Source organism: Camelina sativa, chromosome 1 (genome assembly GCF_000633955.1).
Source record: "Camelina sativa cultivar DH55 chromosome 1, Cs, whole genome shotgun sequence".
NCBI classification, from domain to species: Eukaryota; Viridiplantae; Streptophyta; class Magnoliopsida; order Brassicales; family Brassicaceae; genus Camelina; species Camelina sativa.
In genome coordinates this window covers 12873178-12895111 of record NC_025685.1, presented here as the reverse complement: position 1 = coordinate 12895111, position 21934 = coordinate 12873178, and the positions used below count along the sequence as shown (strand labels likewise).

The 21934-nt window shown below is 38.9% G+C and overlaps 5 protein-coding genes and 1 long non-coding RNA gene across 6 annotated transcripts; 3 read left to right on the top strand and 3 right to left on the bottom strand.

Moving 5' to 3' along the window:
* On the top strand, positions 1609-4528 carry LOC104789351 (beta-amylase 1, chloroplastic). The gene is made up of 4 exons (XM_010515069.2): positions 1609-2327; positions 2933-3143; positions 3271-3381; positions 3472-4528. The coding sequence occupies exons 1-4, from the start codon at positions 1732-1734 to the stop codon at positions 4282-4284; spliced, it is 1731 nt and encodes a 576-aa protein (XP_010513371.1). The 5' UTR covers positions 1609-1731; the 3' UTR covers positions 4285-4528.
* On the top strand, positions 4701-5966 carry LOC104789342 (troponin T, skeletal muscle-like). The gene is made up of 2 exons (XM_010515060.2): positions 4701-5437; positions 5523-5966. The coding sequence occupies exons 1-2, from the start codon at positions 5038-5040 to the stop codon at positions 5816-5818; spliced, it is 696 nt and encodes a 231-aa protein (XP_010513362.1). The 5' UTR covers positions 4701-5037; the 3' UTR covers positions 5819-5966.
* Positions 6982-10717, top strand: LOC104789324 (dihydroxy-acid dehydratase, chloroplastic-like). The gene is made up of 14 exons (XM_010515045.2): positions 6982-7593; positions 7708-7779; positions 7880-7927; positions 8096-8250; positions 8392-8586; positions 8666-8777; positions 8863-8932; positions 9038-9096; positions 9212-9335; positions 9430-9500; positions 9577-9678; positions 9827-9907; positions 10209-10367; positions 10476-10717. Exons 1-14 carry the CDS (start codon positions 7063-7065, stop codon positions 10524-10526), a joined length of 1830 nt encoding a protein of 609 aa, XP_010513347.1. The 5' UTR covers positions 6982-7062; the 3' UTR covers positions 10527-10717.
* LOC104789331 (late embryogenesis abundant protein 1-like) lies at positions 10873-11514 on the bottom strand. The gene is made up of 3 exons (XM_010515051.2): positions 11440-11514; positions 11179-11313; positions 10873-11065 (listed from the first exon to the last, which is right to left on the bottom strand). Exons 1-3 carry the CDS (start codon positions 11491-11493, stop codon positions 10985-10987), a joined length of 270 nt encoding a protein of 89 aa, XP_010513353.1. The 5' UTR covers positions 11494-11514; the 3' UTR covers positions 10873-10984.
* On the bottom strand, positions 12220-12712 carry LOC104789317. The gene is made up of 3 exons (XR_768559.1): positions 12632-12712; positions 12371-12505; positions 12220-12257 (listed from the first exon to the last, which is right to left on the bottom strand). It is a non-coding gene; the product is annotated as an uncharacterized LOC104789317 (long non-coding RNA).
* LOC104789314 (putative F-box protein At3g23950) lies at positions 12897-14314 on the bottom strand. The gene has a single exon (XM_010515036.2). The coding sequence runs from the start codon at positions 14298-14300 to the stop codon at positions 13035-13037; it is 1266 nt and encodes a 421-aa protein (XP_010513338.1). The 5' UTR covers positions 14301-14314; the 3' UTR covers positions 12897-13034.

Genomic DNA, 21934 nt, shown 5'->3' with positions numbered 1-21934 from the left:
ACTAATTAATATTTTCTTCATATTTTTGCCTAACTGCTTATAATGGTGTGTTTGCTGAAATTGCATCAAATCGGTGTGTTTTAAGCTTAGAATATTTTACCATTTTAGACATATAATCACGAAACACACGAAGCTGGTGGAACATGAAAAATCTGGTGGCACATGAAAAATTCAATGAAAACAAATATATATTTTGCGTTAAAACATGAAGCGGACTGCGTGAGACTTCATGTGAGAGTTCTAAAGATGAAAGATTATGAAAAGATTTTGGACTATTAAAGTTTTGATGCATCAATCTTGTTGAGAATATTTTATACAACAAAATTTACCCGGTATAGTATGATTATATATGTGTTGAAGCTTTCATTAGGGTTAGCGTATACGTTTGAGAGTCTAAAAGGTTTCGGTTCTAAAAGAAAGAGGCTTATGTTGGACAAGCGATCGATTGTGCAACTGCTAACATAGAGAAGAGCGTGTGTTGTAGAAAAGACTGAACTGCTTATAATCAGCGACAAATCTAAAATCTAAAATCTGTTTTTTGGTGTTGTATAAATTCTAGAAATTGATGACTGAGTGGATTATATTATATTGGTGATCACTTTACATAGTTACATGTGACCATATGGAGTAATAAATCCCAAACAATTTTACCATCTCTACCATGCTTCACTAAGCATGCATCTATTTCGTGCAAGTGATGTTTTTTCACAACTAAATTAAAGTATCCACTGTGAGTCTAACTTATTTTTTACTCAAAGTTGATGTACGTATTATAATATTTTCTCCATTCCATTACGCTACACACTCCCTTCTTCACTTCATAGTACTAAAACCAAAAGCCTCCGCAAAATTAAGGCTTGTGCAAAGCATTCAAGGTTCTAATTTCTAAACAGTATTTTTCTATTTTTTGAAGGTTAACAAAAAAGAATCATAGTTTTAATGTGGTATATGTTAATAGAAATTTCGGATTTTATAAATTATTTCAAAACCCACAAATTTAAACTGTATTTTACAACCTTAAACTGAGAAAAAAGCTACCGGATAACTTCGCGTTATCATTTTGGCTCATTTAGATTACCTTAACCACGTATTCATATACTGTATGCTTAATAAAAACAACTAATCATATGTTGTTATTTCCATCTATATTTATACATTTACAAAACTAACCAAATTAAATGAAAACACGTAACGTTTCATCAGATAGGAACGTTATAAAACCAACACTACTATCACTATCCCCGTTTGGCTTCATAAGAAAAAATGTTATCTCACCTCTTCACCTAATAAAACCCGTGATTACAAAAATAAAGTCATACTTTTATTTAATTTCATTATAAAATCCACAACAATAACAAATATATATATTTTCTGGTAACCACAAAAAAAAATAACATGAGGCTAAAAAGCGCGTCTGCTAGAAAAAAGATCACGCGCACAGCTAACCCCACCGTCCAAACTCTTCAGACTCTAAAAAAAGATCTCTTTATCCACATCATACGTTTTTACACGTGTCACTCGATCACCCATTTTAAATTACCAAATATATTATTATAATCTTATCCTTTTTTTTTCTCCCCTATAAATATCTTCCCCCTTTCTTCATCTTCTCAGATCTCTTCCCCTCACACACACAACAAAAACAACAACAAATCTCAATAAAGATTCAAAGAAGGAATATTCAAACGATCGATTCTTGTTTGATTCGTAATAGAGAGTGAGAAAAAAAAAATGGCGCTTAATATATCGCATCAGCTCGGAGTACTCGCCGGAACTCCGATCAAATCCGGCGAAATGACCGATTCGTCGATGTTATCTGCTTCACCACCATCGGCGAGGATGATGATGTCCTCTAAACCGATGAATCGAAACTACAAGTCTCACGGGACAGATCCATCGCCTCCGATGAGTCCTGTTTTAGGTGCGACGCGTGCGGATCTGTCGGTGGCGTGTAAAGCTTACGCGGTGGAGAGCGGAGTTGAGACTATGGAGGAGGTACAGAGAACGTATAAAGAAGGAGGGATTGTGGAAAAGAGAGAAGGAGGAGGTGTTCCTGTGTTTGTTATGATGCCGCTCGATAGTGTTACGATGGGGAATACGGTGAATCGGAGGAAGGCGATGAAAGCGAGTTTGCAGGCGTTGAAGAGTGCTGGTGTTGAAGGGATTATGATTGATGTGTGGTGGGGTTTGGTTGAGAAGGAGTCTCCTGGTACTTATAATTGGGGTGGTTATAGTGAGTTGCTTGAGATGGCTAAGAAGCTTGGGCTTAAGGTTCAAGCTGTTATGTCGTTTCATCAGTGTGGTGGTAACGTTGGTGACTCTGTAACGTACGTATCTCTCTCTCTCTCTCTCTCTCTTTTGTTCAATCTCTTTAGTTTGTTTAAGGATTTGTGTGTTTGTTATGATACTTAGGATTGGGGATTTTTAACTCTAGGCAGAGGTTTGATATAACATTGAGATTCTGTGAATGGTTAGTTTGATTAGAGAGGAATTTTAGGATTGCAGATTGTAATTAAACTTTGAAGTGATTGATTGAGTAACGTGTACGGGAATTGCTGTGACACGTGATGATACAATGTTCAAGAAGAAAGTGATAGTTTCAAGAGTTTAAGAGCCACATCTTTTTTCTTGTTTTTTTTTTCCTTTGTTACGTGAGCGTCTCAAATTAAACATTAAGCAACTTGTTCGTCTTTTTCTCTGTTGTTTTCTCCTTGCGAAACTCTATACTCCTTTCGGGTCTTTTTGGTTTTTTCTGTCGGTCTTATATCTCTTTCAAGATTGATTACAAAAGATGGATTTTGTAGTCAAGACGTTTCTTTTATATGGACCAATGACTTATTTTTATGTCTTCAATATAGAGTTACCTCATATAAGAGTGAAGAAGTCATTGTCGTATCATTCACTAATGAAATGTTGGGTTCTTTTTCTTCAGTATTCCTCTGCCTCAGTGGGTTATTGAAGAGGTTGACAAGGACCCAGAGCTTGCATACACTGATCAGTGGGGAAGAAGGAACCATGAGTATGTATCACTTGGTGCGGATACACTTCCAGTTCTTAAAGGTAGAACTCCCGTGCAGTGCTATGGGGATTTCATGCGTGCTTTCAGAGACAACTTCAAGCATCTTCTTGGAGACACCATTGTGGTATGTTTTAGCTTCTTTTCTCCGTTTCGTGCATCATTTTAGAACATGCTTCTTTGACTCTCTTTGTTCCTCAACAATGTTTTGGTTAGAAGCCTGAGTTTGGAAATCATTTTTTCATTTTTTTCAGGAAATCCAAGTGGGAATGGGACCTGCAGGAGAGCTGCGTTACCCTTCGTACCCCGAGCAAGAGGGTACATGGAAGTTCCCAGGGATTGGAGCCTTCCAGTGCTATGATAAGGTAATTACCGCAAATCACAGATGGATAGCCTCTGATTCGTTTTGCAAAGAATGTAATGCTAAATTATTTTACTTGCTTTGATTGATGCAGTACTCACTAAGCAGCTTGAAAGCAGCAGCTGAGGCTTATGGGAAGCCAGAGTGGGGTAGTACTGGTCCAACCGATGCTGGTCACTACAATAACTGGCCAGAAGACACTCAGTTCTTCAAAAAAGAAGATGGTGGTTGGAACACAGAGTACGGAGAGTTCTTCCTCTCGTGGTACTCTCAGATGCTGCTAGATCATGGTGAGCGGATTCTTTCATCAGCCAAATCGATATTCGAAAGCACGGGTGTCAAAATATCTGTCAAAATCGCTGGAATCCACTGGCACTACGGGACCCGTTCTCACGCCCCTGAGCTCACAGCGGGATACTACAACACAAGGTTCAGAGATGGGTACCTACCGATCGCCCAAATGTTAGCCAGACACAACGCCATATTCAACTTCACATGTATCGAGATGAGGGACCACGAACAGCCTCAGGACGCGCTTTGTGCACCAGAGAAGCTAGTTAACCAGGTGGCTCTAGCCACTCTGGCCGCAGAAGTTCCTCTAGCTGGTGAAAACGCATTGCCTAGGTACGATGACTATGCGCACGAGCAGATCCTCAAGGCCACAGCGCTGAGCTTCGATCAGAACAGCGAGGGAGAAAAGCGAGAGATGTGTGCATTTACTTACCTAAGGATGAACCCGGAGTTGTTTCAGGCGAATAACTGGGGGAAATTTGTAGCGTTTGTGAAGAAAATGGGCGAAGGAAGAGACTCTCATAGGTGTTGGGAAGAAGTTGAGCGTGAAGCTGAGCATTTTGTGCACGTTACTCAGCCGCTGGTTCAAGAAGCTGCAGTGGCTCTCACTCACTAGAGAGACAGAGATTGTGGCATGGTTCGATGGTTTATGTCTGTATGCGATCCCTTATGATCGAATAGTTCTGTGATGATGCCGAAAAGATGTTTAGGCTTGTTGGAGTTTGTGTACGTATTGTTAGTAAAATCAAAATGTATGCCACAGCTCTGGTATTTTTCGGTCAGGTTGTGACATTCATTCTACTACTTATAATATATGCTAAAAGATGTATATACTCTTTAATGTAAAATTTATTACAATAGTTGCAAAGATGTGCCTTCTTTAGTTTTGATTTGTTGTGTTTTTAGCACTGTTCGTATAATTGCTTGGTCAAGACCATCATATGAGTTTTATTCATTGGACTATTGGAGGATGTATAAAACTCATATGATGGTCTTGACCAAGCAATTATACGAACAGTGCTAAAGTACACAACAAATCAAAATGAACTTAGACCGTAAACTAGCTACCACAATCCACATAGGTAATATGGCATTGTCCACTTACAAACATTATGTGTGGGTGTGGGTCATTTGGATTGTACAATTTGGGTAAGAAAGTGTAGTACTAGTGGAGCTAACTCATTCACAATTATGACTTCTCTTCATTGAATGAAGGAGAGCCTCTCTACATCAATAAATAAGACAACAACATAGGTTTGAGAGGAAAAAAAAAGTGAGATACTCCTTTGTTAAAATATTCTTATTCCTCCATGTTATTAAAGGAAAAAGAAAGATCGAAGAAGAAGAAGAAACATTCGCAAGATTAGATATGGGTGGATGCACAAGCAAGCAAGTGAGAGGAAAACGTATGAAAAGTGTGAAGGAGACGTCGAAAGAGAAAAGCAGAGGATCAAGAAGACCCATGGTTAAAGAGAGAGATGAGAGAGAGAAGGTGATGTATGCTCAGCTTAAAGAGGCGGAGAGAGAGTGGAGGAAAGAGAGGAAGAAGCTGAGAGAGGAAGTGAGGAGACTAAGGGAGAAACTTGAGGAGAGAGAGGAAGCAAAGACAACAACAACAACCACAGAGGAAAGAGAGTATTGGAAGTGGGTAGTTGAGGAGATGTGTGTAGAGAGAGCAGTGAGAGATGAAGCCGTTGAGAAATGGAAACAACTCTATTTAGCTATCAAGAAAGAGCTTGATCATCTCATAATCCACACGACTTCCTCTGGTAAAAAAACACTCAACTCTACTCAACTTAGTGTGAGAAAAAAGTATGGATGATCTTTAAAATGTTTTTTTTTTTTCTTTTGTAGGAGAAGCAATAATGCAAATGAAACTTGAGAAAGAAGAAAAAGAAGAGGAAGAAAAAGAAGCAAAGACTGTTGAAGATTTAAGAGATGAAGTTAGAGTTAAAGAAGAGACAATTGAGACACTAAAAGAGAAAATAAGTTTGATGGATAGACAAAAGTACGAGAAAGAAAGAGAGATTGACATATTGAGACAGAGTTTGAAGATACTTGGAAGCAAAAAGAAGAAGAAGAAGAGGACAGTATCATTAGCATCAATGAATCTGTTGATATGGAAGACCAAATGTGTCGAATGTACATAAAACTCTTTTTGTCAAATAGTCATCTGCAAAAACAGTCATATCAGTACTCGTCAGAGAATCTTGATCCACAATGTCATATTATTATTTATTTCTCTTTTGGTTGTTTTACAAAGAGAAATATATTTGGAATATAGTAAAATTCATATCACTATGAGTTCAAAAAGCACATGACCCATCAAAGATTTTTCACAAATCATTTATTTTTTAGTAAGATACTTACTCCTGTTGCAATTATTTAATTAGCAAATAGTGATCATGAACCATTTCATTTCCAAAGAACTGCAACTTTGATGCACAATAATTTTTTTTTCCGAAATTTGATTTGCATTAAATCAAAAATGGTTCTTATAAATTATAATAGCTCAACTTTGATCTAATCAAATACTTATAGTTCTAATTGAGAATGTTGATTCTTTCTTACCCTCGTTCTTTCGATCTTAGGACATCTCTCAATTGGAATGTATTTTTCTGCGATTTTGTATCCAAGGAGTGGTAGACTGAAAACCAACCCGATTTCCGGTTCGCTTTTCTTTGTTTTTTCTGTTTTGTTTTGGATGATACCTCAAAGTTAATGAAAGATTAAAAACACTCAAAAATCGTGTGGTTGTGTTTGGTTCAGTTTTTATATTTTTTGAGGCTTTATCCTTTTTAACAACATTTATTTCAATTTGAAGATTTTTTTTTATAATAGAATATATATATTCTACTTGACTCCTATTTTATAAATATGGTATTTTAGGGGGTTTTTTTTTTTTGTATTATAGATATGGTTTGATTTCTGTTGCGGTATTGATTATGAACAAAAAAAAACATGAGACAAACCAGTTTATTATCTCTTCAATGCAATTTTATAGCCAAATATTTCATTACAACTTTAACACAACTTGAATCAACTAAACTTTGATTTGACACCCCTAATCTTTTAAAACCAATCTCGTATATAAAACCAACGAGTTAAACGGAACCCAGTATTTATCTTTTTCCGATTGGTTATTTCAGACCCGATTGAACCCGATTTGACACCCTTACCTACCAGTCTACCACTAACTTAAATCAAATATACCAAACCGGCTAATTAAACCAAACATTTCCCAATTTGTACTAAACGGTTCAGAAATTACCAAAAAACCCTATTATTTATATTTGTATCTGACCATTTTTATCTCCTTCTCAGTCTCATCAGAGTTTTCACTTTTTGAAGTGTCTCCTCCACACGCCGCCGCCAAAGCTAAGCCACCATCGTCATGCAAGCCACCATCTTCTCCCCACGCGCCACTCTCTTCCCCTGTAAACCTCTCCACCCTTCCCACAATGTCAACTCTCGCAACCGCCCCTCAACCTTCTCCTGCTCTGTTCAATCCGTGACCGCTGATCCTTCCCCACCCGCCACTGACTCCAACAAGCTCAACAAGTACAGCTCGAGAATCACTGAACCCAAATCCCAAGGTGGGTCTCAAGCGATTCTTCACGGTGTGGGTTTATCAGACGACGATTTGCTGAAACCCCAAGTTGGTATCTCGTCGGTGTGGTACGAAGGGAACACTTGTAATATGCATTTGCTGAAGTTGTCTGAGGCTGTGAAAGAAGGAGTTGAGAATGCTGGGATGGTTGGGTTTAGGTTTAATACGATTGGTGTTAGTGATGCTATCTCTATGGGAACAAGAGGGATGTGTTTTAGTTTGCAGTCTAGGGATTTGATTGCTGATAGTATTGAGACTGTGATGAGTGCTCAGTGGTATGATGGCAACATTTCTATTCCTGGTTGTGATAAAAATGTGAGCTTTGCCCTCTCTTTTGTGTTGTTGTGTATATGGAGTGTGCCCCTCTTTCTTTATCTCCATGGATGTGTGGTTGATTTGTTCTATTGTTGTTTTGTGCTATTTTTTTAGATGCCTGGAACTATTATGGCTATGGGAAGGCTTAACAGACCAGGCATTATGGTTTATGGTGGAACCATTAAGGTACTTTACTTATCAAATTGATGAGAGGAACAGATCATTAAACCCTAAACCCTTGTGACTAGTTTGATACCTTATTGACATTGCTTTGATATAATTGCAGCCTGGCCATTTTCAAGAAAAGACGTATGACATAGTATCTGCTTTCCAGGTATCTTTTCTTCTATCAACTTCTTGTTTCTAAATTCTGAAGTTTATTTATGAGACTTCGTTGAGTTTTTCAATTTTGGGATAAGTTTACAAAAAATCTTGGTGACTGTGGTGTCAAATCGCTCTAGTACTTGTGGGATTCATGATGTTTTCCCATTTTGTATTTCAGAGTTATGGAGAATTTGTTAGTGGTTCTATAAGTGATGAACAGAGAAAGACTGTCCTCCATCATTCATGTCCTGGAGCTGGAGCCTGTGGTGGTATGTACACAGCTAACACAATGGCTTCTGCAATCGAAGCCATGGGAATGTCCCTTCCTTACAGGTGAGGCTTTCAGTCCTGAAGACCAAATTCAAACATTTTGACAGATTCATGCTTAATAGAAAGCACATTGGAGATTCTAAACTGTATTTTGCAAAATGCTTATTCCAAAGATTCATATATTTGCTTATTCTTTTTTTGAAGCTCTTCGATACCAGCTGAAGACCCATTAAAATTGGACGAGTGCCGTTTAGCTGGTAAATATCTTTTAGAATTGCTTAAGATGGACTTGAAACCACGGGACATTATCACTCCACAATCACTTCGTAATGCAATGGTTACTGTCATGGCCCTTGGGGGATCTACAAATGCTGTATTGCATCTAATTGCTATTGCAAGGTGACAGATTGATTTGTTTTGCTTTGTATTATGAGCATGGAAAGCAATGGACCAAAGTAATGACTTGAAATGATTTCAGGTCTGTTGGTTTGGAGTTGACCCTTAGTGATTTTCAGAAGGTCAGCGATGCGGTTCCATTTCTGGCAGATCTTAAACCCAGTGGGAAATATGTTATGGAGGATATACATAAGGTGCGGGCTTTGGCAAAATCGTTTTGCTTATTACTTATGTGTTTTCCGTTGATCATTTTTGTAAGTTTTGTTGTTTGATCTACAGATTGGTGGCACACCAGCTGTTCTTCGCTTTTTATTAGAGCATGGATTTATGGATGGGGATTGTATGACAGGTATTAATGCCCAAAACGTTTTATAAACTCCCTTAGCATTTTGGGTTGATGTGAAAGTACTTATAAAACTGATTACATAACTACGCTTTTGTATCTCCTTACCAGTCACAGGGCAGACTTTGGCTCAAAATTTAGAAAACGTCCCCAGCTTAACAGAAGGGCAGGTAGGATTATTTGTAATGTTATTAGTTATCTCATTAGAATCCTCTGGCTGTTTCTTCTTATTTATGATGGATGTTAGTTATAAAGTTTTCTTATTAATTTTGATATATTTTCCAGGAGATAATTAGACCTGTGTCAAATCCAATCAAGGAGACTGGACACATACAAATCTTGAGAGGAGACCTTGCACCAGATGGTTCTGTAGCAAAAATTACTGGCAAAGAGGGATTATATTTCTCTGGTAAAGTTGGTTCACTCCAATGCCTTCTTTACACTCCATATCTAGCTAATGCTTCTCGATTATAGGGCTTATGTAGTGGAACTACTTATTTTAGGTCCTGCGCTTGTATTTGAAGGAGAGGAATCTATGCTTGCTGCTATATCAGCAGACCCGATGGGTTTTAAGGTAATTTCCATTCTCATATGAAGTTCGTCTCTAGAGCTCGTTATTTCTTTATATGCTAAAATGTATTGTGTTTCAGGGAACAGTTGTTGTTATCAGAGGAGAGGGCCCTAAAGGAGGTCCAGGTATGCCTGAGATGTTGACACCAACAAGTGCAATAATGGGTGCCGGTCTTGGAAAGGTATGACCAGTTTACTGGGTTATTGAGATATTTACTTAGTCTGATCAATTTTTATGTTCTAAGTTAAAGAACTCGCTTATCTACTTTATCCATATTCAAAAATACACACTTATACAAAGTGACAATATGTTGCTATTGGATGCTGCAGGAATGTGCATTACTGACTGATGGTAGGTTCTCTGGTGGGTCACATGGTTTTGTTGTTGGCCACATCTGCCCTGAAGCTCAGGTCTCTCTCCCTCCCCCTTTTTGTCTATCTGTCCACTGGCTTCATTGGATTACAAGATAAATTTGATAGATCCATATTTTTTGTTTACGGAAAACAAATGCTATTGTGTCAGTCATATTTAGCTTTAGCAAAATGGAACAATGGTAACGGTATGCTGGAATAGTTTATAGCCAGCTCTTATGCAGTTATGATGATTTTGGGTTCTTTCAAATACTAAAATCGATATTTGTGTGATATGAGGATGTGAAGATAATAATGCTGAAAGCTGTTATCCGGGTATGTTTACTATTTATATCTGCAGGAGGGTGGTCCGATCGGTCTGGTAGAGAATGGAGACATAATCACCATTGACATAGGAAAGAAGAGAATAGACACACAAGTTTCACCCGAAGAAATGAATGAGCGTAGAAAGAAATGGACTGCTCCTGCATACAAGGTTAACCGCGGAGTTCTATACAAGGTATTATGAATTCATATACTTTGTATGTATGCATGTATGTAATTGAAGTCTCTTTGACATCTGTTGGATTAGTTTCTAATGAATGGTTTATGATTTATTCTAAAACAGTACATCAAGAACGTGCAATCGGCTTCAGATGGATGTGTGACTGATGAGTAAAAGAACGATCTAAGAGAGAGTTTTGTGAATGAGCAGAAGGATGTAGTGTGTTCATGAGGGAATTTATGTACGTTTATTTATTTATTGTAGCTTCTAGATCATGTTACTATGTGACTGATCATTAGGCTATATGCAAGGTTGGTTTTAAGATTTTGTTTCTCTTTTTGTCAAAATAAAAAAAAACTTCTGTTGTGGCATGAGAATAAAAAGACAGAATAAAAACGGATTCGCATAAATAAATCTATGATACGAGGAAGTGCTCCACTAGCATATATAATGTGGGCAAATATTACACCATTTTATTACATTTCAGATCTCTTGGCATAATCTTCAAAACACAGGTACAAAAAAGTCCATAACTTTATTACAAAATTAATTAGAAAAGTTAAAAGGAGTTTTCAAAATTTTAATAACTCCTTATAAGTAAAAATTTATGATATGAGTAGTTTTCTTACTTATCATTTCTTCTCATTGATGCCAAGAGTGTTTTTGACACCATCAACAGCACCCTGAGCCATGTTCTTCACTGACTCTCCAGTCTGTCCCCATCAACATTAATATAGATTAACACAGTTTTGTAGTCGTACTAATTATTCATTCCTATAGAATATACATAATTAGCAATAGTTAAACATTAGTTGATTAAACTTACTTGTTGGATGAAACCAGAGGCTTGTTGTTGGCCATGTTGGGCAGATTCTTTGGTGGACTGAGCCGCGTTAGCAGTCTTGTCGCGGGCGCTGTGTGCAGTTTCCTTGGCAGATTCTGTCCATTGCTCAGCCTTCTCCTGCAAAAACCAAATCTATTACATTTAGTACTTGTTGATAACAAAACTCAAATTCCATCATATTATAACTACAAAAACAAGAGTAATTGTAATGGATGAAAAAGAAAAAAGAAAAAAGGAAGAGACCTGAGATTGGCCCTTGGTCTGTCCAGCGTTGTAGGATTGTTGCAAGTTCGACATGATTATATCAAGTAAATGAGCTTTGATTGATTGATTNGAACGATCTAAGAGAGAGTTTTGTGAATGAGCAGAAGGATGTAGTGTGTTCATGAGGGAATTTANATTGTGGTCAAGAAAGAAACGAGTAAATTTTGGTGGAGAGATGTATGGGTGGCCATTTATGTGTTTTGACTACTCTCATTTTTTTTTTTGTTTTACTTTTACAATTGAGAATATGCAAACTTAATACCAGAATAAGCCCAAAAAAGCAACAAATACAAGTTCCTCCTTCACAAGCAAAGAGTTTTAGAGAGAGATCGCTTAAAAGAGTTACTGACGAACGAAGATCATTAGACGACTAGCGTATTAANAAAATAAAAAAAAACTTCTGTTGTGGCATGAGAATAAAAAGACAGAATAAAAACGGATTCGCATAAATAAATCTATGATACGAGGAAGTGCTCCACTAGCATATATAATGTGGGCAAATATTACACCATTTTATTACATTTCAGATCTCTTGGCATAATCTTCAAAACACAGGTACAAAAAAGTCCATAACTTTATTACAAAATTAATTAGAAAAGTTAAAAGGAGTTTTCAAAATTTTAATAACTCCTTATAAGTAAAAATTTATGATATGAGTAGTTTTCTTACTTATCATTTCTTCTCATNCTGCTATCGTCTGCAGTTTCCTCGTGAAGCCTAAACGCATGTGTCCTCAAGTTAAACAAGATCAGCATATTNACAGCACCCTGAGCCATGTTCTTCACTGACTCTCCAGTCTGTCCCCATCAACATTAATATAGATTAACACAGTTTTGTAGTCGTACTAATTATTCATTCCTATAGAATATACATAATTAGCAATAGTTAAACATTAGTTGATTAAACTTACTTGTTGGATGAAACCAGAGGCTTGTTGTTGGCCATGTTGGGCAGATTCTTTGGTGGACTGAGCCGCGTTAGCAGTCTTGTCGCGGGCGCTGTGTGCAGTTTCCTTGGCAGATTCTGTCCATTGCTCAGCCTTCTCCTGCAAAAACCAAATCTATTACATTTAGTACTTGTTGATAACAAAACTCAAATTCCATCATATTATAACTACAAAAACAAGAGTAATTGTAATGGATGAAAAAGAAAAAAGAAAAAAGGAAGAGACCTGAGATTGGCCCTTGGTCTGTCCAGCGTTGTAGGATTGTTGCAAGTTCGACATGATTATATCAAGTAAATGAGCTTTGATTGATTGATTCTGTTATTTCGTTTTACGAAAAGTGTATTTATAGTGGGTTTAGCATTATTTGGGATATTGTGGTCAAGAAAGAAACGAGTAAATTTTGGTGGAGAGATGTATGGGTGGCCATTTATGTGTTTTGACTACTCTCATTTTTTTTTTTGTTTTACTTTTACAATTGAGAATATGCAAACTTAATACCAGAATAAGCCCAAAAAAGCAACAAATACAAGTTCCTCCTTCACAAGCAAAGAGTTTTAGAGAGAGATCGCTTAAAAGAGTTACTGACGAACGAAGATCATTAGACGACTAGCGTATTAAGAGGAAGACACTAATTAGGCTGGGGACGAGGGAGACGTTGCATCCAACGAGGGAGAACAAACTGGGAAAAGAGGAGATGGTTAGGACCATAAAGTGGTATTGCTACCATATTGTGCATCTGCATATACTCACTGCACCCGTTAAAACTCAAGATGCAACCATCCATACACTTGCTGCTATCGTCTGCAGTTTCCTCGTGAAGCCTAAACGCATGTGTCCTCAAGTTAAACAAGATCAGCATATTCTTGCCCCTGCTCCACAAGTAGATGATCTCAGAGTTCAAAGGATGCATCACCACCGGAAAATAATCGATACTTAACTCGATCAAAGACGCCAAGCTGACATCCCAAATGAGCTGCCACTGACCCTCAGGAGCATTAATGCTACTAATGTACGTGACCAGCCTCCAAACACGTAAAGTTAGGTTTCCATTCTCACGGAACTCGTTGAAATACACAATAGACCCTTCCGAGGTCGTGATGGTTTTCCTAAAACGTGATAACTTATGAAGTTCTCCATTATCTGGGAAATCTACGATACTACACAATCTATCATCATGACCACCATAGAAATCGTAGGCTATAAAAGAACTGATCTTGTCGTGAATCCAGTGAAGAATCCCATTCAAAGCAATTGAGTTGTGCATACCATACCAGACTATAGAATCAATACAAGTCACGTTTCGTGTTTCCCACGTCCCTGTATCAGATGAGTAAATCGCAAAATCGACTTGAGCATCATAACGAGTGATAAACCACACAACCTTGTAACTCAAAACGATACCACTCTGCATCTTCGTAACCAATCCACTGTCGCTGAAACGATCGTAGGTCCGTAATATCTCAAGATCTTGCAAGGAGAGGAAAGGAGGGAGAGGGATTCGAAACCATTCTTGAAACAGAGTGTTTCCAACATAATACATAGGAGTTCCATCGGTAGCTTGTGCGTAAAGCAAGACCAATCCATCGGTGCAAGCCAAGACTAGTAGCTTCTTGATTGCTCTCTCGACAAAGAAACTCACCAAAGATCCTGGAGAACGAGTAAGTCCCCATGTTTTGCATCCATGGTGACCTATGATTTCAAGTGTCAGCTTGTGAGGTTGCATCTGAATGATTGACCACGAGATTGAAGAAGAAGAGTTGCGAGAGATGAAGAAATTTCTGAAGAAGTTTGAATCGATCAGACGTTTCCATGTTTTGCTCGTTGATCTGAATCTTGCGATGCTCTTCAATGGTAATCGCGCCAAGACTTCCAATTCCATTTCTTGATTATCCATTTTTGGGTTTAGTGTTCTCGACTTGTTCTTCTTCTTCTTCGGTTTAGGTTATATATAATCGGTTCTTGCAGAAACACACCGAACCAATGAAATGAAAAAGCTCCGAAAACAAATTTTCCAATAAATTACAAATTGGTATTCTGAAAAAACGTACAAGAACAATTATTAAATAATCGAAAACTTGAAAAAATAGAGATTCATGTCTTTTTGTATATAAAAAATATAAAAGATATATTAAAGAAATAATTATTTCTCTTGAATTTACATACATTTATATCGAAAATATATTATATGATAATTTCGACAAATATATTTAGATATTTAAAAATTTTTGAACAAAAAAAGATATTTAAAATTATAAAATTATTAATTATTTCTAAAAATATATTTAAAATTTCACTCTTTTTTTTTTTGGAAAGAACCATGTCCTAAAGTTGATTTTACGCAAAGGAATCCTTCTATTTATAATTTCTTTAAATAGTGAATATTGAATATTCAATCTTTTAAAAACAACTACTAATATTCATTTAAACTCAATTTCTAAATTTGAAATTACCATCTCATTTATTACAATTTTTAAATTTTCTTTAACTCCTTCTCCCTCACATTTTCAATTCCAGCCAAGTGGCAATTTCTTTTTGTCCCATTCCCATCCCCTCGTTCTCCTCTTGCCCATTTGCTCCCTGTCTCGTGGCGGTCAATCATCTACCTTCGTCTAGTAACTCCATCTTAGGCTATATGCTGAAGAGACTATACCATTTCTTATGTAGGAGGAGGTATCATTGAAAATTGTGATTCAGATTCATGGAGTTCGATCCAAGTGTTTTGACTCAAAGACTCAAACATGGAAGCTAAATTGGGGTTGTGTACCTAGGAGCTCATGTCTTGAAGAAGGTACGTAAGTACCATCTGATGGTTGGGAAAAATGGTCTGGTTTATGATCCAAATGAAGTTTGATGGGTCTTGGTCCAAGGAGATATGGCTCAGAATGGGACTCCTCTTTGCACCATAGATAATGTTTTTGTGAGATTGCTAAGAAAGAGATTTCAAATGGTATGACACTAATGTGAGAGATTGTGGAAGAAATTTGGGGGAAGGGTTTAGTTGGAGTACCTAAGTTTGCTCATGTTTGGAGGTGAGCTGCTTGATATGCTGTACTTCAACTCCCCTACTCGTATTACTTGGTGAAGGTTATTGCTGCTATTCTTTGATGAATGACGTAGGAGAATAGATTTGAAGATCATGATCATTTTTAGGGATTGTGGGTAACTTTATGTTTCTTGTTTCTTAAGCTGAATGGATAGCTATAACCATCATGGCATCATCAAATTTCACTTGTAAGCCTTTGAACGGTTAGCTATTTTTGTGCTGCTAAAACGCTTATGTAACACTGTTTTGATTGAATTGAAAGGTTCAATACCATCATGGTGCATGTATGTATTTGTCTCACAGGCTTTGAACATAAAGAATGTATTACTAATATATCAGATTTTGATTGGTAACATAGTAAAGCGGTGGAAGTCATATGAAAAAAAAATCGATTTGTTCACCAATTAGACGAAGAGATTCAAACTCAAAACAGAGAAGACATTAAGTAGGCTGAGGACGAGGGAGGCGTTGCAGCCAACGAGGGAGAACATACTGTGAAAAGAGGAGATGGACAAGACGAATTGGTCTCAGTGGGATGTAGATACCCTGCATATACTCGCTGCACTCGTTAAAACTCAAGATGCAACCATCCATACACTTGTTGCTATTGTCTGCGGTTTCCTCGTGAAGACTAAACGCATGTGTCCTCAAATTAAACAAGATCAGCATATTCTTGTTCCTGCTCCACAAGTAGATGATCTCAGAGTTCAAAGGATGCATCACCACTGGGAAATAGTCGATAACAAAAAACTCGATCAAAGGCTCCAAGCTGACTTCCCAAAGGAGCTGCCACGCCTCAGGACCAACATCGGTGTACGTGACCAGCCTCCAAACCCGTAATGTGCGGTTTCCATTCTCACGGAACTCGTTGAAATACACAATAGACCCTTTCGAGGTCGTGATGGTTCTCATAAAACGCGATAACCCGTCAACTTCTCCAGAGTCGGGATAATATACGATACTAAACTCATTACCATTATAGAAATAGTAGGCTATAATAGCACGGGTGCCTTTGTCAACCCAGTGAAAGATCCAGTGAAGAATCCCATTCAAAGCAATGGACTTGTGCGAACCATACCAGAGTATATAATCAAGACAACTCACATGTCGAGTTTCCCACGTCCCTGTATCAGATGAGTAAATCGCAAAACCGACTTTAGTAGCACCATGAGTCATCACGAACACAACCTTGTAACTCACAACGGTACCACTCCGCATCTTCGTAACCAATCCACTATCGCTTTCAAGCCAGCGATTCCTTAATATCTCAAGATCTTGCAAAGAGAGGAAAGGAGGGAGAGGGATTCGAAACCATTCCTGAAACAGAGGGTTTCCAACGTAATACATAGGAGTTCCATCGGTAGCTTGTGCGTAAAGCAAGACCAATCCATCGGTGCAAGCCAAGACTTGTAGCTTCTTGATTGCTCTCTCGATGAAGAAACTCACCAAAGATCCTGGAGAACGAGTAAGTCCCCATGTTTTGCATCCATGATGACCCACAATTTCAAGTGTCAGTTTGTGAGGTTGCTGTGAGGTTATCTCTCTAAGATCACTCACAACACATTTGAATCAGATGTCAAAGAATATGAACCAGAATGAATACAAAACGAGAAAACAAAAGAATGAAGAAAAGAACACAGCGAGTTTAACGAGTTCACACCCAAACCGGAATGCTACGTCTCGCCGAAGATATCACTCTGGAATCCACTAGAACCTTTGAATCAATCCGATTACAAGATCTCTCAAGCTTCTCTCTTCTCACTCTCTCTTCCGATCTAACAAACTTAAGATCGTAACAAACTTCTCTCTCACTCGAATGAGATAAAGATGAGCTTATAAGCGAGTCAACGGCGAAGAAACTTGTCAACCGTTTCACGTGCTTCTCACGTGTTTCTTCTTTTAAGCTTAAGAGATCAAAGCCTCTCTTTCACCAAGAGTCTTCTTGATACTTAAACCAATTTGAAGACTAAAACCTGAGTCACTTCCTTCAATTCTCCACCTTGACTCTGGTTGCCTCCAATAGTCTTCCTTGTTCTAGTTCCAGGATTCCTCCTCCAGTACTTGAGCTTAACCACTCCCAATTTCAGATCTTAACCACTCTTGTCCTTTGAGCTTAACCGCTCTTAACCTCCCTGAACTTCACCGCTCAGTTCTCTTACTAGTTCACCTCTTCAATTATCACTAACACGGAGCATTTGTAAAGCTCCCTCAAACTTGTCCACTGGTAGAACCTTAGTAAAGATATCTGCAGGATTACACTCAGTTGCTATTTTCACCAGCTTCACGATACCCTCACTGATGATATCCCGAATAAAGTGTAACATGATATCAATGTGCTTAGTCCTCTCATGATGCACCAAATTCTTAGCTAGTGCAATAGCACTCTTAGAATCACTATGAACCTCCACAACGCCTTGAGGAAAACCAAGTTCCTCTGCAAAACCCTTTAGCCAAATAGCCTCTTTCACAGCCTCTTTCAAGGCCATATACTCTACTTCCATTGTTGAGATGGCAACAACCTTTTGTAGTCTTGACTTCCAACTGATTGTGTTACCACCAACCGTAAAGACATAACCTGAAATTGACCTCCTGTTATCACCATTGTTAGCATAATCCGAATCACAATATCCTCTCAAGATAAAGTCTTCATTATTGCGATAATAGAGTTTTTTCTTCTCAGTTCCTCTCATATACCTCAGAACCCATTTCGCAGCTTCCCAGTGGTCCTTTAAAGGTCGACTCATGTACCGACTTATAACACCCACCGGATAGGCAAGATCAGGTCGAGTACCTATCATCGAATACATCACACTACCAACCGTATTCGCATAAGGAACAACCTTCATTCTAGCATACTGATCTTTATACTCCTCATCAGTAGTTGTTCTTAACTTGAAATGCACACCCATTGGAGTAGCTACTGCCTTTGACTGATCCATCCTAAAGGTCCTTAACACCTTCTTAACATAATCTTCTTGTGATAAAGTCAAAGTTCCTGCAGATCGATCTCTAGAAATCTCCATTCCTAAGATCTTTTTAGCATCTCCTAAATCTTTCATTTCAAATTCCTCACTCAACAACTTCTTTAACAAACGCACTTGAGCCTTATCAACTGATATACAGAGTTTTAAACCCTATTTTCCTACTGCAAGTGCACAGCAAAGAAGTAGTACTTAGGGGTCGAATCCCACGAAGACCAAGTTTTACTCTATGGTTCTATTGGTTCAATTTCAAGCTAAGACAATTCAAAGTTGGGTTTGTTTGGTAACAGTAACGCGATTAAAACGGTATAAAAAGGCAATAAGCAAAACACTAGATCAGGGGTAATTCTCGGGAATTTCAGAGATAGCAACTAAACAACTATTCAGGGCATAGATTAAGTACCAGTCTAGAACTCAAACATAAATATAAACTGATCCACTGTCGTGGTATCAATAACTCTATCTGATCGATTCTGTGCGGAAACGCGGAGCACGTGCTCAGACATCCGGAGCACATGCTCGGCGGTCCATAAACCCTAAACTGTCGTTTGAGCCCAGAATCGCAGACAAGCATTAAAGAACAGGAATGATAAGTTCACAAATCACCTACACATCAACTTTCGCAGGTCTAGGATAATTTGCCCACTAATGTCTTTTCTAGCAACCTATTACACTTTTGATGAATAGATAAACCTAGAATCATAGATTGGGTGATCAAATCAACCTAAGCATTAAGTCTAACAATAGTGAAGACAATCGATTATATAAAGCCCTATTTGTGTTCTGTTGCTAACCCATGAAACCCCTTTTGAAACCCCTAATCTAGCAAAGAAAACTACTCAGACATAGAGAAATGAATCATAGCAAAAGATGAGAAATTCAATGACATAAAAATAAAAAGGGTTCAGAGAATGCTTCACAAGGTAGCCGCTCTTCTCCCTCTCACAAAAACGTCGCTCAAAAACAAAAGAAAAGGTATATTATCTCTCCTAAAAACCCTAGGTTAAATAGCATACAAGTAGAGAAAAATAAGGAAAGATTCCAAATTCAAATCTCCCTATTAAAAAGCGATCTCAGCCCTCTTTCTCTCACAAAGGATCGCCTAAAATAAGGGGAATTAGGCAGGGAATCGGCGCCTAGATGCTTGCCACGTGTCGTCATGAAACCGTAGAGTTGGGAGCATGTGCTCGGAAATCAGGAGCATGTGCTCCTGGGTCTAAAATCAGCTTTTCTGCTCCAATTCAACTCCTTTCTGCTCCGATTGCTCCTGCTGTTCCAATCCTTGCTTTTAGCTTCCTAGCCTCTTATTATAACCTGAAAAGGACTCAAACAACTACAAAACTATCAAATAAACGGGGTCAAAGTGAGTCAAAACCGTAACATATCAACTCCCCCGGACTTAGATCTTTGTTTGTCCTCAAACAAACTCAAACCAAGCGCCAAGAGAGCCAAGGTGGGAACTCGCAAAAATCTCAGAAACCGTGAGTAGACCATGACCTGCAGACCACATGTGTTAGAACAAGCTATACCAAAAACTTCTCCAGCAAACATCTCCAAAACCAGAACCATAATTGGCAATCAAACCCAGAAAAAGATCACTTTCCAGACAAAGACTCTTTACATTCAATTAAAATTGGCGTGAGCTTCTCATTAAGGGCATTAAGCTAGTGAAATCGAGGCTTGGTAGATAAAAGGCTGTTTTAATGGTGGAGCTATAGAGTGTTTAGGGGTTACCATTACTTCGAAAGAGATGCAGGATATCGCACAAAATGGTAAGGGAGAGTGGACTCATTGATGTCCACAACCTCTAATCACTCTCCTCTTCTTATCTTCTCAAACTCAGCCTCTCTTTTCTCCTCAGGGTACAACGCATGCTCGGGGGTGTGTAACACTAGCTCTGGTCCCTTTCCATCATCCTTAAACGCTTTTTTTTTTTTTTTAGACATATGAAGGATGATGGGGGATCTTCTTCTGATATTGCCCCTGGAGCATGTGGACCGTATCCTAGGCTCTCTCTCTGCTCAAAACAACTCGCGGACTCGGATGTATATAATTTCGGAGCAGGTGCTCGCTGGGTTGGAGCACGTGCTCTGTCCGTCCGGCTCTTTCCTCTTTGGTTCTCCAGCAAGAGCGAGTTAGAGATTGTGTCAGTCCTGCTCTCCCCGACCGTTTTGCACATAGCTGCACAGAATGAGAAAACAAAAATACAAGTGCAAGTGGTTTGAAAGGAGGTTAGGCTCGGGGTGGGTACTAACTTAAAATGAGCTAGCTATTCAGGATCAGCAAGATTGGCAAAATGAATAAGAAGTCCTGAATATGTGACACGTTCCCTATCCTAATGCCCAAAACGAGAAGAATTTAAATCCGGTTAGGTTCCAATAAAGTAGAGTCTAAGTCTTTCCGGTGAAACCTTAATGGGATGAAGCTTTTCTGGCCAGGAGAAGGGTCCGAATGTGAAGAGGTATTAGCTCGTCTCTGTACTCTTAGTTCTGCAACAATGGTCACTAGGAAACGGTCAAACTCACAAATGGTTAAAAACATCACAGATTTCGGTCCTAATTCCCACAAGTTTTGGTTCGACTCACATGACAAACTGACTCAATAAAAAGAAAAATAAAGAAAAAAAAGGTCATAGGTGACCCTCCCCCGGACTTACTTCACACCGTCTCCGGTGTGAAAATAAGCCAAAAAGAGACCTAGACAAGAAGAAAAATAAAGATAACAACAAAAATGAAAAGAAAATAAGGCGGATAGGACAATGATGGTGTGTGTAACCGTGATCAGGCGTCGGAATTGTCTGGGCTCTCGCTCTCCGAACGGGCAAGGTGGCGCCTTCGACGTGGTGGTCTCACCGGTGGGCTTGGGTCTGCGGCGGTGGTGGTGTGGTGGCAGCAACCGCGAGATAGTGTCGTCAGGATCCTCCGCATCAAGCTGTTGTTCTTCTGCTGCGACTCGACCATCCATCTCCTGTATTCAGCGGTATCGGGCTCATCAGATATCGGTGGGAGATCAAACTCACCCTGATGATCGGATGATGTGAATGGTGGAACGCTGTCCTCGCGGTGGTGGGATGAGCTAGCAAAGTCCGCTGATGGTGGATCAGTCTGGGTAGGTGGAGGAGGAACATCTCCCAGAAGCAGTGGGGCGCGGGAGAAACGCAGATCATCCACCGTGGCTAGCTACATAAGCTCCAGAGCTGGGAGGCGAATGCTCCCCTGATTACCGTCAGGGCCACCGTACCGGTATGTGTAGAAGGGGTTGGCTAACTGGATGACTCGGGAGTGGACCAGATGCTGTATGTCAATGCGCTCCCTCTGCTCTACACGAGAATACCTCGTCAGATCGATCCGCATGTGCTCAAAGAGATGAGTGAGAAGGCTGCCAATCCTCTCTGTACGGCCAGAAGTCTTGTGCTTAGCAGCACAGATCATCTCAGCGAAGTGCATAGCCATGTTGCACCGCACATCAGATGGAGCAGGTGCTCCAGGAAACAGAGCATGTGCT

What these genes read in the sequence shown, in the direction of transcription:
- LOC104789331 (XM_010515051.2), bottom strand. Translation starts at nt 11,493, where the DNA reads ATGTCGAACTTGCAACAATCCTACAACGCTGGACAGACCAAGGGCCAA. An exon ending in AGACCAAGGGCCAATCTCAG is followed by an intron (nt 11,314 to 11,439) that starts GTCTCTTCCTTT and finishes TGGTTTTTGCAG; the next exon opens with GAGAAGGCTGAGCAATGGAC. An exon ending in CCTCTGGTTTCATCCAACAA is followed by an intron (nt 11,066 to 11,178) that starts GTAAGTTTAATC and finishes TGATGGGGACAG; the next exon opens with ACTGGAGAGTCAGTGAAGAA.
- LOC104789314 (XM_010515036.2), bottom strand. Translation starts at nt 14,300, where the DNA reads ATGGATAATCAAGAAATGGAATTGGAAGTCTTGGCGCGATTACCATTG.
- LOC104789324 (XM_010515045.2), top strand. Translation starts at nt 7,063, where the DNA reads ATGCAAGCCACCATCTTCTCCCCACGCGCCACTCTCTTCCCCTGTAAA. An exon ending in ACATAGTATCTGCTTTCCAG is followed by an intron (nt 7,928 to 8,095) that starts GTATCTTTTCTT and finishes TTTGTATTTCAG; the next exon opens with AGTTATGGAGAATTTGTTAG. An exon ending in CAGACCCGATGGGTTTTAAG is followed by an intron (nt 9,501 to 9,576) that starts GTAATTTCCATT and finishes ATTGTGTTTCAG; the next exon opens with GGAACAGTTGTTGTTATCAG.
- LOC104789342 (XM_010515060.2), top strand. Translation starts at nt 5,038, where the DNA reads ATGGGTGGATGCACAAGCAAGCAAGTGAGAGGAAAACGTATGAAAAGT. An exon ending in AATCCACACGACTTCCTCTG is followed by an intron (nt 5,438 to 5,522) that starts GTAAAAAAACAC and finishes TTTCTTTTGTAG; the next exon opens with GAGAAGCAATAATGCAAATG.
- LOC104789351 (XM_010515069.2), top strand. Translation starts at nt 1,732, where the DNA reads ATGGCGCTTAATATATCGCATCAGCTCGGAGTACTCGCCGGAACTCCG. An exon ending in TTCTTGGAGACACCATTGTG is followed by an intron (nt 3,144 to 3,270) that starts GTATGTTTTAGC and finishes CATTTTTTTCAG; the next exon opens with GAAATCCAAGTGGGAATGGG. An exon ending in CCTTCCAGTGCTATGATAAG is followed by an intron (nt 3,382 to 3,471) that starts GTAATTACCGCA and finishes TGATTGATGCAG; the next exon opens with TACTCACTAAGCAGCTTGAA.